Source organism: Sinohyriopsis cumingii, unplaced genomic scaffold, assembly GCF_028554795.1.
Source record: "Sinohyriopsis cumingii isolate HCF-2022 unplaced genomic scaffold, ASM2855479v2 utg001437l, whole genome shotgun sequence".
NCBI lineage: Eukaryota > Metazoa > Mollusca > Bivalvia > Unionida > Unionidae > Sinohyriopsis > Sinohyriopsis cumingii.
In genome coordinates, this window is record NW_028315999.1 from 2,171,884 (window position 1) to 2,187,502 (window position 15,619).

Below are 15,619 nucleotides of genomic sequence, written 5' to 3' on the forward strand. Positions count from 1 at the left end.
TCATCCGCTTCGGTACTAACAACATATACTTAACAATATTCACTATCTTCATACTATATCGACAAACATGGGTCTCAGTGTTTTTAAAAAGCATTGTCAGTGTCCTATTCCAAGGATAACGAAACGTGCAAATTATGTCTGCAGCTCGAACAAGTAAGCGACAGTAAGAAACGTAGGTCTTCCGTCATTAGTTCGCATAGGACAGATAGACGCAAGAAAAATTATCGCACCTTTTCTTTTTTCTTTTTTTTTTTTTTTTGTTTCTTTTTTTTTTTTTTGGTGGTGAATTGTGAGTATGACAAGCTTAATTATCTTCCAAGAATGATCACGTGTCAGTTATGAAATTTGTGTACAGTTTTTGAGACGTAGTTAAGCAGTCACACTGTAAAATATTCTTCTGAAATATTGCAAAATTATATTGTTTCGCCGGGGACTCAGTTCACATTCCATTCGGGATATTTTTTATATCAAAACTGTATGTACTATTTGCATCGGTAGAACCTAAAGAGGAGTGATCGCGAAGTTTTGTCAGTGATTTGCAATCAACTTCTCGTGACCTATGTCAATACAATGTACGAGCAACGTCTCATGAAGCTAATCCCTATTTTACTAAAACTGCAGAATTCAACTATGTATAAGTATCTGATATACATTTTTTAATATAAAAATTTTGTTGTTCATTCTGATGTTCATCGATCTTCCAAAACTATCCATTTCTTTCACAAAGAAAAAAAAACGGTCGAAATTAACAGATGTGCAATGGCATGGCAAGTATGTATATATGACACATGGTGCCACATTGAGTCCTTAAACGTTCATGCGTTCAATAAATCGATTACAGTAATATATTTGTGCATACATATATCTGCTTCCCACTGCTTTAGGTTTCATTTTAAATGACAATTTTTGCAGATGGAGCTGGTGATGGGTTTCATAACTCCCACATAATAGAACAAACCAGAATGATCTGGCGGTTACATCGATTATTGTAATATTCATTTCTGTGACTTGACAACGTAAGGAATATTAACTGTGGTATGCATTTCAGTTGCAATATTGAGAGTGGTAGACCATACATATTTTTTACAATTGGTAAGCAGCGCGAAGTGACACAATCATTGGAACATTTACATTTCTATGAAATTTAAGCAAAGAAGGTTTAGAAACTACACAATAGCACGTTTCCATTATAATGATTTAATCATGTACAATTTTGACAAAAATGCAAATAAAAACCTACAAAATCTTTATTTCAGTTGCTATTACAGCTAGTGTAAACTTACTTTCTTTAAACGTTTATTTCAGCCTTTCACCAAATTGCACTGTTTAAAATTTTAGCCATTATAAGTTAGCTATCTTCAGTGATTCGTTTCTTCTTCTTCTTCTTCTTCTTCTATGCTCTTCTAGACCTTTTCTCGAAGGTATGTTATCATTCTTTGATTTGTTTTTTTTTAAAAATGTTTCTAATGTTTGACAAATTAAAATAATTTTTCTTTCATTTGGAATCAGAAAGAACATGGTACTATATGCATTATGACTAAATTATCACCATTAGTATTACAAATCTTTTGCATAATTTAATTCTATACGGCAGAAGTTAATTGATGCAAAGCACTTTCCGTACTAATGATTTTAGTGCTTTTAAAATGAATTTAACAAGATTTTCATTTACGTTGTTTCTTATACTTGGTTGTATATATGCTTATACTTGGTTTCATATATCCTTATACTTGGTTACATATACAAGTTGCTGACTTGCTGACAGTTCTGTAAGATAACTTTTACATTAAGTGGTATCATTGCTGCATTCAAATCGAAATGAACAAAAGAGGCATTCAAAACTGAATTGAACAGAGAGCCTTGCATTAGGTGTTAGACAGGACATATTTAAAAAGTAAATTGATAATAACAAGAGGAATTTGAGGAGAAAACTAAAACCTGGATTTTTATTTCTTTTATGACCATATAATTGTAGCATGCTAGCAATACCAACATGGTGTTTATTTTCGCTTGAATTTAAGAGGGGTATTTTCAACTACAAAACCTGAATATACATAAATATATAGCGAACGTAGTATTTGTTACACAGCAAAGTTAGGGTTGTTGGAAATTTTTAAGTCTGAAACTTCACCCCCGGCATGCTTCATCGCGTTTTGTTGAATATAAATTACACACAATCCAGTAAAACAGGGGAGAGAGAATGTTTGATATGGTTGGGTTGGCAAAATGTTGTTTGCATAAATAAGGGAACAAAATGTAGTCATATATTTGTGAATCTTTTTGTGTTAAATACAAATTTAGACATTACATTTAGTAGCGGAATGCTGTGTTCTGCTGTGTAATATCGTTTCCAGATATAAGTGGATCACAACCCATATTCATTAATGATAGTCCGTGGAAAAACGAATTTCTTCCGTTTTAAGGAATCTGCATTCGAAAAGAAAACGATGATAATTTTCTTTTTTAACTCCGAGGAACAGGAAAGAATCGGGCATAAGAATACATCTGAATAAGTTATAATTATGCGAACTGCAATTGTGTCTTAATCCGCTTAACAGCACCGAAACTCGCCTAGTACTAAATGCTAAGCAAATGGAGGAGGGCAGAAATCTTCCGCTCGGCCATTTCTTTCTCAAAGGTTAGTATAAACGAACACTTTCTCGTGGATTGTGGTAAATTGTTCCACGAGTTGACAAGTATTAGCATATACGTTGTGTTTTTTTAACAGACATGTTCTACATGGATATAGAATGATGTTTCTCGTATTATAAAACACCGTTTCTAATGTGATGTTTTGATAATTCGTCTTCAAACTTCTTCAGATGTCTAACACACGTAAATGCAAAATGGATTTATATAATCAATTCAGTTTCCTCAAAATGAATCATCACCATACGTCGATGTGATGTAACAAATATTGTAGAACTAAAATTCAAAGTCTGGTACTTATTCTAGTTACATGTTCTTGGATGGGTTAAAGTTAACAAACTAGAGATTAGTGTTGTAGCTGTGTAGGGTAGGCGGCAGCTACTTTGTGGAATTTGCTGGTAGAGCAAACAAACAAATGTCTAGGTTACATATTTCTTTCATGGTTTCGTTTCACTGTACCATTATTCAAATTCAAAAACTCTCACTAACCATTTTTGCCTCTTTATATATATCAGCCTAGCGGACATAACAGGAGACATCCTGATATCATATTTCTATAACTGGCTTGATTGTTTCTGGTACACAGATCTGTGTTTCCTACGTTATACTAAGCATTTAATATCTCACTAATGACTTGTCTAGAAGATGATTTAAAAACATGGAAATGATTATAGTATATCTATTCAGACTCACACTCACTTTCAACCTCATCCTCAAAATATAAATGTTAAATAGATGTAGTTTTTTTTTGTAAGGGTTGGCAAAGATTGTCAGAGTTCAAGTATAAAACATATTTGTCACTGTCATTAAAATGAAGTAAAATTTAAACAAATGAAATATGTTAACAAATACAAATAAAGAAAATTACAATACCTACCCTTGCTGACCAATAGACCAATATTGACCATCGCTGTCGTATTGACGATTCATATCTTTACCGACCAGCACAAATGTGGTAAATTGAAAAGGTCGATAAAAAAAAAAAACACATTCCACTAAATTTCAGCAATAGGCGCATTATCATCAAGGCAAGAAACAAAATTGTACTCGTCTAGCAGACTTTTGGTATAGACCATTATACCATTGTTGTGACTATCAATGAACCGAAGGTATGGTCCGTTCTGAATTTGTATTTGGCTTCATGTGATCATGTTATGGTTACTAATTGTTTGATAGAAAACAAAACCTAAACCATCCTTTTCCTTCACCTTCTCTAAGTTTGAGCGTGGTATCTTTATTAAATTTGGGGATTTTATTTGGTTTCAATTCTGCTTTTTAAATATTTTGCTTTTATGATTTTAAAAAAGCTATTTTATTTTTTATTCTTTTGTTTATTTTGTGAGATTTTTAATCTACATATGCTCTTTTCATTTTTATAAATTTTGTCTCAGTTTTTAACTTTGTTTTATATTAGTTTCAATTAATTTTCATTTATTTGCTTTCGTTCTAATTTTTAAAAAGGTGTTCGAATTTATTGGCTTTCATTTGACTCTTGGATTAAATTTTTTTAAATTTTCAATATATTGCGATTTTTCTAATACTGTTTATATGTTTTACCTACTTTTGTTGAATTTTTTTAAATATATGGATTTTTAATATTCTTTATCAATTTTCAAATTTGTTTTAAATGCCTCATTAATTTACTTTCTAAATAGTTTATAAATATTGGTTATATGTGTATATTGTATACATTTATTCTTGACTTTTATAGATTTCTTTCTTAAAAACTAATTTTTATTTTCTAAACATATTTACTATAATGCGTTCTTATCTGGTCTTATATAACTTGTTTCATTTTTTAAAATTGTTGAGGGGATGTTAAAGTGCCTAGTATTATTTTTTGTCTTAAGTATTTTGTCCTTAAAGTGTGTTTTTAAATGTTTTATTTTGACCTTCTTGATAAATTTATTGTTGTAAAATGTTTTTATTTTTTTGTTGCTGTTTGTTAATATTTTTACTCGTTTTTAGTCTTAATAAAAAGGTGTAGCACCTTTGTTAAATGTTAGGCTTTTGATTTTTACTACGATTTATGTTTATTTTGTGTAGCACTTGTTTTGTAATTTATTTTTGATATATTCATTTGTTTAAATGATTTTTATTTTTAGGTCATCGCATTTCTTAATTACTTAAAAAATGTCCTCTTGTTCAATGTGATTTTTAAGTTCGTTTTAAATATTTTGCTTTTAATTATCGTTTATTTTTTCATGCTTGTTTTACACTTTTTTATCTAGCCAAATTGTTTGAGTGGATCATTCAAAAATTTCATTTTTAAAAATAATTGCTTGTGATTGCTTCATTTCGATTGTGAAGTTTGTATTTTCTTAATGTGGGTAGAATTGTTTTCAAATAACAAGATGTATTTTGCTTGAAGACTTTTATTTCGATCTTTCGTTCTCATTTGACATATTTTGATTTTTTGCTTTTATATCAAATACGTTTTATATAATATATTTGTATTTGTTTTAAAAACAAATTCATAATCTTTTAAATGATCTTGAATTGTTTCGAGATATTTTCCATTTCTGATGTTTTATTTTTTCTAAATTTCATGACACTTTTGGAACTTTAATACGACTTGAAGTCTAGACCATACGTTGGTTACATAGTATTCCTGACTTTTGTCTACGCACATTTTCTTTTCTGTTTTTCTTATTACAGCTATAGTTTAAAATATAGTACTCCAGATTATTTTCGGTGACACCCCCCAAAAATGTACTAGGCTCATGTCTGAAGAAAAAGCGAATTCACGCATACGATAAATTTATAGTCCTGAAAATATATGGTAAAAGGTAACAGTCACATTAAAAACGGTAGATTTTCTAACGATGAAATTAATATTTGTGACCCCAAAATGAGATTTCAGAAAGGTTTTAATTTTTAATATCTAAATAACGAACGGGTTTGCTTTCATTTGTTTCGCTGATTTTCTCATACTTGTGATGAAATATTTATATTCGTACCTGACTGAGGTTTGCAAATATCATACGTATAACACTGTCTTTATTTACTTTGCTCGACGCCATCTCGAAGACAACCTTTCTCTAAATCATATGCCACTAAGTATTTCAAGCGGGTTCAGATTTTCGCATGCACATATACGAAGAAATAAATATAATTTCAAATATTTTTATTGAACATTTAGCCTCTTTAGACCAGCTGGATACACTGCCGTGTAGCAGACGAGAAGATACGAAGAAACGACGAGAAGTCTTGTATCACATCTTCTCTTTCTTGGACACAGCCACTCTAAGCCAAGTGGCTGCCGTGTGCAAAGAATGGAAGATAGTCAGCAGGAATCCCAGACTGTGGCAGAGAGTGCAACTAAAAAATGACAAAATATCATCACAGGTTGCTTTGAACCTCCTCCTCTCTAATTGCTCATCACTTATTCTGAAATTTATTCACAGCATCACCAATTGTACATAATATTTTTTTCTCTCTTCCTCCTCTTTGTTTGTCTGGGATGCATGAACGCATGGTTGTGCACATAACAACCAAATCGAAAAACATTATTGCATATTTATGTATCAACATAGTTGTTTTTTTTATGGAGAATATGCCCTTTAATCAATCGAGCATGGAAGTTATAATGATGATACAATTTATGTTTTCTGCCAATTTATCATGAAAGTTACGTTCTCACCATGTTTCAAAACAATGCTTTTGCTGGTCAATGGTCACGGATGTATGAGAGAGAGAGAGAGAGAGAGAGAGAGAGAGAGAGAGAGAAGAGAAGAGAGAGAGAGAGAGAGAGATAACTTGTTGATCCCCAATTCGCAACAGTAACTTTTACACATTCCAAATAGGAACAACAAATTTTCAAACGTAATTATCACAGAACATGGAGTTGCAATCGAGAAACTTTTACAATAATAAAATGAATAGTATAATCACATGCCATAATGAAAAATATTACTAGGAGTCAAATTACTATTATTTCTACATTTTCCTGATTACTAGAGACACATTTCTAACAAAGCAAGAACATTCCGACACTCTATTTATTATTATACTGACAGAGCATATGAGAACAGAATGAGAAAAACATCTACGAAGAATAAATGGCAAAAGTCTAAAAACTATCAACAACAAAAAAAAGAGAGAAAAAAGAAAGAAAAGAAAAATAGAAAACGGTATCGAAGAGAAGATAATTCTAAGGATTTTCACACACAGTTAGGATTTGGTTTCTCCATAAAGCCGCTAGTAAAGACGTCCATGTCCGGAATGTGCTGAACTTTGCCCAAACGAACATAGAGCTTTGGCGACTAGTGTAACCCTTAGTACCAGTCAAAATTCTTTTACTCAGGACATTCCTAGTCTAGGTGGGAAAAGGGGACCTTATCCCGAAACAGAGCTCGTGCTTCTCATACGTTACATAAAACGTTTTATATGTATTTGACTGACATAAGGGAACACGTAAGACAGTCAGCTAACTGATTTTCCTTACGTTAATAGGTCCCTGCTTGATATAGAAAACACAACAGATCTAACTTATCTAATATCTTTTTGCACCGAAGGCAACCCTTTATTAACCAGATTACAGCAAATTCACTCATCAATTAAACGGTTAGTTAAAGTTACTACCGACTCTTTCTTTGAGTGTTTCATAAGATGTATAATTTTAGTTCGTATTCAAATTATAACATTTTATTGCATTTAAATAAAGCAAGATTCTTGATTTTCTGCCACTAAATATGAATTAATTCCTCCGAATATTCGTCAGATGCAATCGTTTTGCCTATCAAGTTATATTTATTGGAAATATGAATTAAGCAAAATCTATTAATTAAGATACATAAAGAAAGCTAGACCCTGGCAGTTTCGGACAATCTTCTTGTACCTTTTGAGAATGATGAATGTACAGATGGATGGATGAACGAATCCTTATCAGTAATATTTCTTGTGAGATTATGTTTTCGATGCCAAATTTATTATATTGTCAGCTACCTTACAACCATGTTCTTGTCTATTTTTACCTATTGTCCAATGGCATGACAGCATTTTACACGTATCATTTGCAGATATTGTTGAAATCAATGTTTTAAGCATCATAACAATTTTCATTTCAGTTTTTGTTGACAATCTCTAAATGGTGTACAAAACTGAAATTCCTTACTTTGGAAGGTATGTATGATTTACATGCAACATGCGCAATTAAGAGAATGTTGACATATCTCTACACTACTGTGGCTGAAATTTCTTTTCATGTTGTAGTTCTGAAAAACGAGCGTGATCTATGCATACATCTAATCCAAATATTTGCCCCCAATGCCCTCGAAAAATTAGCCTGAACTGGTCCAAAGTACACTGAGTTCAGCAGATACTAAAATAGGGAAACGAATTTTGACAGAGTAGCTGATACCAGCTTCCGAAAGTTCAATGAATGAATTACAAAATATAAAAAAAGTTATCGGCTTTGTTTTACAATTTACTTTTTTTTTAATAGATGCACAACTGAAGGCCAACCTGCATACTCCTTATCCAGAATTACAGCAACCAATCAAACACCAAAGTAAACGGAATTAAATATTCTTTTAAAAACACGTACAATATGCCAGATTGTTTTCTAACTAGCCAGGTTAGCTAATGAGAAAAACATGAGAAATTATCTTTGATTAAAATTAAACCCTATGCAAAGTACGAGACTGTAGAGCGCCACCATATGTGTGGCATATTATGTGTCGCGATGTATACTTCACTGAGAAGTAAACAACTTATAAAAAACGATCTTAACACTTAGCAAGAGTCCCTCTAAGGTATTGAAGTTCTACTAGTCGAAAACAATATCCATGAATTCAAGATAATACTATTTCTTCCTTTAAACTGTCGAGTTTTGAAACCATCTCTGATACTGATCAACGATGACTAGATTTCAAAATTAGCAGCAGTGTTTCAAATACAAAATGTCAGCCTAACACTCTTTTCATTTAGGTCAAATCAGACACCATTAGCAGTCTTTTGGTGAAAAACCAATATCATTATGATCGTCAATTCATGGGGAGTTGTGACAACAAGACAATCACCATGGCGGCCATGGTGAATGTACAACTGGTACCATTTTCTTTTAGGACATACTAGGTGTCATAAGAAATCTATTGGCGAAAACCCCATGTTGATATAATCATATATTTGTAAAAGGAGTAGAGATTACAATATGTTCACGATATCACTTTCCATTCAGGAGGATCAGCAACGACAAGAGTATCAAGATGGCCGCTGTCGCGGCTATATTGGACACCATATTGGCATAATTTTCATTCAGGACCAAGTAAACACTGTAGGAAGTCTTTCAGGGAAAACCCCACTTTGGTATGACCATCCGTTCAGGACGAGTAGCGATAACAAGTCTCATTCAACCAGACCTTAATGTGTAATGTGATTCTGAGGGATCTGCAGCCCAGATCCTGGCCAAGATTGCAGAACTATTTCACCTTTTAAAAATATTTTTTTTCCTTCTCTTTGATAAATACACCATCTATATACTGTAACGTTCAGCAGTATTATTTGTACATAATCAATATATGAAATCATACGAATAATGAACTTTAGATATGGTGGAATCTGTTGGTGCCAAAGAGGGCAATATGTGTCCCCTTGATATATACATTCATTCACTGAGTTCGTGTGACAGTTTGATGATTTTTAAGATGTTGTTACAAAAACAAACACCTCTAGTAACTAATGTATAATATATGTACTTGCTCAAAGCAATTCTATGACAAATGTTCATCTGTGATTTACAAAAAATGTATTATCAGTAAAAAAAAAAAAAAACAAAAAAAAAAAAACAAGTGAAACTTCATTACCAGTCTTGCGGTTTGATTTCGATCTCTCATAGTCAGGCAAGAATCTGCTTAAACGAAGAGTCTCAACGCTTGGTTGTATATTGAGTGATCTTTCAGATGTAAGACAATTCCATGCTCACAACTTTCTTAAATATAAAAAGAAACAAAGGAAAGACAGACTATGAAAGTTCTTAAATTTCCGCAATTATGGCTTCCACGCAACACCAGAACAAGTAAGACATATTTCATTTGATCACTATGATGTACATCTGTTCATTATCATCCATCGCTTTTTTATTTTTTTTAAATGTACAATAAGCATTTGGTTTGTGCCCTTACAGACCTTAAACCAAGGAACAGAAGATGGGGAGAAACTTTGGAGGAATACAACGTGAAAATTCGGTGAGTGAAATAATAAATATTTTCATTTTTCTTTATGTGTCCACGTCTGTAGTTTAATCTTTATAATTTTATACTGATACAGATTTGTTCCTGCTCTTGACGATCGGTCTGCAAATTTCTCTCTCTCTCTCTCTCTCTCTCTCTCTCTCTCTCTCATACATGTGTGTATATATTTAATAATGATGATGGTTCGTCCCTTTATATTACATATTATTATTATTATTTCAGAGCTTGTTTGGAACCTGGCCTTGAACAGCTACTAAAGCAATGTGAATCAACCTTGATTAGTTTACGCATTGTTAACTGTGGGCATCTCTTAACATCAAAGTAAGATTTAAATAAATATGTCAATATATAACCCATTCAGCTTTTGAGTGACCATCATTTCAGCAGGCAGTTTCATGTTTCTTCAAGATCATCCAGTTCAAAGATTTTTAAGCAGTTTCAACATCTGCAACTGATTTTAGTCAGTTGTATTTAGTCAGTTTTATAGTTTTACATTTAGCAGTTCTTGTTCCCAAATGTAACATAGTATTATGGTAGCATAGGACTGAAATAGACGTAACTCACGTACTATACGTTGTTTTCTTTTTATAAGGGGGTGTATTGTTCCCCTCTGTATGACTATTCTTAAGAACAGAGAGATGAAGAACTCAGTGTTTGAATAAAAATGTTTGAAATTATTCTTTGATTAAAATTTTACAATAAAATGTGAAAACTTGTGCGCAGTCTTCGCTTTTTACCAATATCTTTCTATTTAGAGCTCTCTGGGCAGCCAGTAGCTACAGTCGTCTGCTGCAGCACGTGACCTATCTTAGTGACATCGATCTGGTCGGACCGGAAGTTATGTGGGCTCTTGGAGCCGGGTGCCGAGACATCAGAACACTAGCGATTCCGCCGTTATTTCCATGGCAAGTACATCCTATGATTTGTTTAACATTGGGTCTTAAACTATGCACAGGGAATATTAAGAATGGACGCTGATCTCGAATACTTTTGGTGAGAATATTTCATATATTTTTTCCCACAAAAGGTTACAATGTCGCTTCATAGACTGATTTTATAATTAGACGGGTATGATTGTATTTAAAATGATCAGTTTACGTTATATCTAAACCTAAATAAATTCTTATTTTGTGAAGAAATGATTATCACCATTATTATAAAGGTGCAAATATTCAGTCTGGTATTATTTGTCTTTTGTGGTCTACATCGTTTGATAGTTCGACAAGGGCATTAGTCCGATCAGCACTGCACTCATTCTTAAGATGGTTTTCATCGTAAGAACATAATATTGACAGACTGTCACAGTCACCTCAGTTCGAATCAAAATAACGTTTGTTAAAATAATAATTATTTTCAATTTAATGAGATTGTAATTTATAATATCTTTGTATTTCAGTCAGAACATCGGAAGATTTAATACAAAATGTGTGCAGCTGATTGGAAAATTCTTCCACGACTTAGAGGTTCTCAACATTGGTGGACCAGATGTTGATTTAAGTTCCCTTGTCTACGTGGGTGAGGGACTCACCATTTAATTTGGGGGGAAGGGAAAGGGTGGCTGGGATTTGTTTATAAGATGATAAATTCCGGCTCCCAGATAGCTTGAACAAATTGTCTGCTCTGATCTGAATCAAAAAATAACTAATTATATCCATTATACTAGTTTAAAAAATATAGTTTGGTTTATGGCAACGTTAAAACGATATGCTTTCCATCGAAATAATTCAGAACTGACGAGGTCAAATTGAATTGTCACCGTTTTTCTGAAACAAAAGAAATAAGATATGTATACTGTATGAATTATAGTTTTGCATTATCTGGTTTCCGCTCGATAATTTGTTCAATATTTTATGAATACTAACGAAATTTGGGCATCATGAAGACCTAAGTCAGATTTTATTTCAACTATTTTCCAGCCAAATTTTACAGAGCTAAGGTCTCATTTTTGAGTTAGAACTTTGCATTACAATTTTCTCGCTGAGTTATTCTTGAAGGATCCGACGGAGACAAACGAAATTTGGTATGAGGCTTGACATTATAAAGATATAGGTCAAGGGTTAATTTTTCGCTGTTTTCTATAAACATTCTACGGCGTTATGGTCCAAGCTTTGCAAATGCATTTCCATTTAGTATCTTTGAAAGGATTTTATGGAATGAAACCAAATTTGTTATGATAATTTACATTAAAAAGGCACAGATCACAATTTTATTGTAATTATTCGCAAAACGTTACGGAGTTATGGCCCCTATTTGGCTTACAACTTGGTACTTCCGATTGCACAGAAGAACATTTCAAGGTCTTCATGGATTGGAAGGGAAATGGACATATGGCTTAACATTTAGAAGATCTAATTCAGATTTGATTTTTACCGTCTTCAGTTAAACATTTACAAGAGTTATGTCCCCCTTTTGATAATTTTGCACATCATTTCCATTCCACTAAATGCCTATTTAAGGTCGTCATCGATTGGAACCAAACTGCAAATATGGCTTTGCGTAAAGAGTACTTAAATCAGGTTTAAGTTTAAATGTTTTCATGGACACGTTTTACAGAGTTAGGAAGCCTGATTGACTTCAAATTTTGCCCTTCAACTGTGTCATACTCGTGGGAGCGTTCATGTCGTATGGGCACATTTCTAGTTTGCTCTGTTTAATCGAAATTTGCTGTGCATCTTTTTCATGATTACTTAGCATAAAAAACAACATAAAAACATATACAATAATAAATAAGATTATTTCTTTCCTTTCTTTTATTCTGAAAAGTGTTCGTTTTGCATTTTGTTGTTATTTTCAATGAGGTATAGTTCGGCTCTTAACCCTTGTTAGGGAGACGATTTACCATGGAAACAACTAAAATTTAACAAGGAAAATATTATTTGATTATGTGCGAACCGTCTTTAGCAACAAACAAACCGTCATGTTACAGAACCAATCACATGACAAGAGTTTAAACAAGTTTGATCAACTGAAGTAATACAGTTGTTTCTGAAGAGACTTGAAAGAAAGCAAGCCATATGCAAACTTTCTTCTGATTCATCGAATGGTTGACAAACTTCAATTAAACCCGACAGAAAAATTATAGGTGAAGCCAGTGTCCAACTTGCCATTTATAACAACGTGGTTTCAGTAGAAACCAGGTTCAACATTCATCTTGAATTAAAACAGCAATAATACGGACAACTATATTGCTGGTACAACTTACAAGCTAAAGTCGCCAAGCCGATTTTAAGATATTTCTTGCTGTGACCTGATAATAATGAACCTATCATTTAAAAATATATCATGAGGTATATGTATCAATATATCACAACGTGCGAATTTTACAAACTGTAATAATAAAACAAAATTCGACAAAATGACGGTTCGGCTTGTATTGCATTCAAAGAGTCACAGTTTATGCACATTATTTCATATAGATTTTTCCATTCGATCGAGACGGTAACAGAAAAATGACATTCGACCAATGACTATAGTGAACTGCACTTAAACAAGAATGGTACGCAAAACATTTCATGTTTAACAGGGACGATAACTTGATATGAAACACAGCTCGAGAGCTTTCTAGAATAAATCGATCATCAGGTTTATAGAAGTAAATGTATATTTTTAAAAGGGGTCGTGTATCTATGAATTGTCTTTAAACAATGCTTTATTTATATTGAGAAATAACGGTCTCGACAAAAGCGGCAATTTTTTTTTTCTTTTCAGCTCAGTCCTGTCAGCGACTGCAGAGTGTAGAGCTAACTCGCATGTCCGAGATGACGCAGGCAATAGCGACATCTGTATGTAATCTGGGTCTATCCAAGCTGCAGACGCTGATCTTCACTTGCACTCCTGTTGCATTAGACGCTCTCAAGCTTTTCTTCAGTAATTATATTGTCATACTATGCATATAAATTTGTATATAAAAAAATAATTTTAGGGTCGATTCTTTTATTTCTTCTTTATATTCGATGTATGATGGTTAACTCCTTGCTCTAAAAGTGGCGATCAAAGGTTTTGACAAATAACCCTGCAGTCTATATACCTACTATATTAACCTCTAAGTCTGGGGTCGGCAACCTATTTTACATAGCGTGTCACTTTTTTCCGGATTAATTACAAAATGAAAGAGCGCATGCCACCAGTAAGAGAGCAACACTGTTAAAATCGCGATTTTCGGCGCCCTTCGCGTGCCACACAAAACCTTGCGACGTGCCATCTTGTGGCACGCGTGCAGTAGATTGCCGATCACTGCCCCAAATCATCTGAGAACAGTTCAGTTTAATTTTTGCGTACCAAGGGGAAAGGACTGAAATTTCTACTTACACTTACATTTGAGCCCATGTTAGTGGAACATAAAACACGACCTTGATCTTTTCTTTGATCTCTTTGACAAATTACTGGGTGTAAGTTCATGATACACAGCATAGTTCGAGTTTTGTGCTCAACATGTTTCCAGGGACGCAGACCTAGGAGATAATCTAAATCACACAGACCATGGAGATACTCTAAATCACACATACCTAGGAGATAATCTAAATCACACAAACTTAGGAGATAATCTTCATTGATAGTGGAGTCTGTAATAATCCACAACTAGAGGAAACTACAGTGTAATACCATAAACCCTGGGAGATGAACTGTCGACTACACAAAGGCCACTGGTCACGCTAGTGTCCCTTTGGTGCTAAGGTTCACCAGTCGCCTGGGCTCACGGGTCTGACAGGATCAGATATGGATTTTGCATTTATTATCCATGTCCGCCCAAAGACTTGTCACTGTGATTGCTCTTTCTTGAGACTTATATAGTTAGACAAACTCCTCTCTAGTTGCAGAGTAGAGTGGGCCCATCTGGTGACAAAAGTATACCAGTTTTTCCATACCACTCCTTTCCTCCAAATCAACACACTAGGTAGGATTGTATGCGGCCATAAGACATATGAGTTCCCTTATCCATAGCCAAACGAATCCAGTTTGTTTTCAATATTCACCATCTATCACATGAGTGGGTATATGCCACACTTACCGACAGTTAATCGGTGAAGGCGCTGTGCTTTAACTCTTATCTGTACATTATTAATGTACTGAACACACCAGCTTTGAAGAGTATATCTGGGACATTTAAAGCTGCAAGGATTATTACAAAGCAATCGAATATATATATATATATATATATATATATATATATATATATATATATATATATATATATATATTGACTTGCCTTGCCATGGATATTGATCAGCATCTCTAAAATAAAAGGGATGATTTCCATATTAATTTTTATCAAATTATGATCAATAATCCTCATTAACTTTAAAAAGAAATGACGCCAAAGTGAATAACGCTAAAAGATGTATTTTATCAATCAGGTGTTTAGATTTCGTGAAACTCAATGTTGCATTGCGATGTGGGTGGGGTTGGCGGAAAAGGACACGGTTCCTTACATCAATGACGATCAGATTTGATCGTATGTTCAATTTACAAAAGAATCAACAAATTAGCTGCCTTGTATCATATTTGTAGAACTTGACAACTGATAGAGTAATCGTAAAATGGTAAATTTCACCTTTAAAATCCTGTTCAGTGTACATGATCTAACTGAAGTAACTTATTTACTGTACGGCTACTGATTCAGTGGTGAATCGATAGGCCAAAAACAGTAATGCGATATAACAAACACATATTTCACTAAGTATTGCAATACAGTAAAACTTAATGAAAACAATAACATTTTCACTATAACATTTACTTCTTGACCACAGGCAGGGCGAACTTACCGATGCCAAGCTACC

At 33.3% G+C, this 15,619-nt stretch overlaps 1 protein-coding gene across 4 annotated transcripts in view; it reads left to right on the forward strand.

The window, feature by feature from the left end:
* LOC149772507 (uncharacterized) overlaps window positions 1–15,619 on the forward strand; it is a 64,756-nt gene that overhangs the window by 27,086 nt on the left and 22,051 nt on the right. For all 4 annotated transcript variants that reach the window (XM_089947738.1, XM_089947739.1, XM_089947737.1 and 1 more), the window contains 7 exons: window positions 5,792–5,997; window positions 7,719–7,773; window positions 9,776–9,836; window positions 10,065–10,163; window positions 10,598–10,751; window positions 11,243–11,357; window positions 13,551–13,709. In XM_089947738.1, coding sequence (XP_089803864.1) covers window positions 5,792–5,997; window positions 7,719–7,773; window positions 9,776–9,836; window positions 10,065–10,163; window positions 10,598–10,751; window positions 11,243–11,357; window positions 13,551–13,709 — 849 coding nt within the window. The remainder of the gene's footprint in view (window positions 1–5,791; window positions 5,998–7,718; window positions 7,774–9,775; window positions 9,837–10,064; window positions 10,164–10,597; window positions 10,752–11,242; window positions 11,358–13,550; window positions 13,710–15,619) is intronic.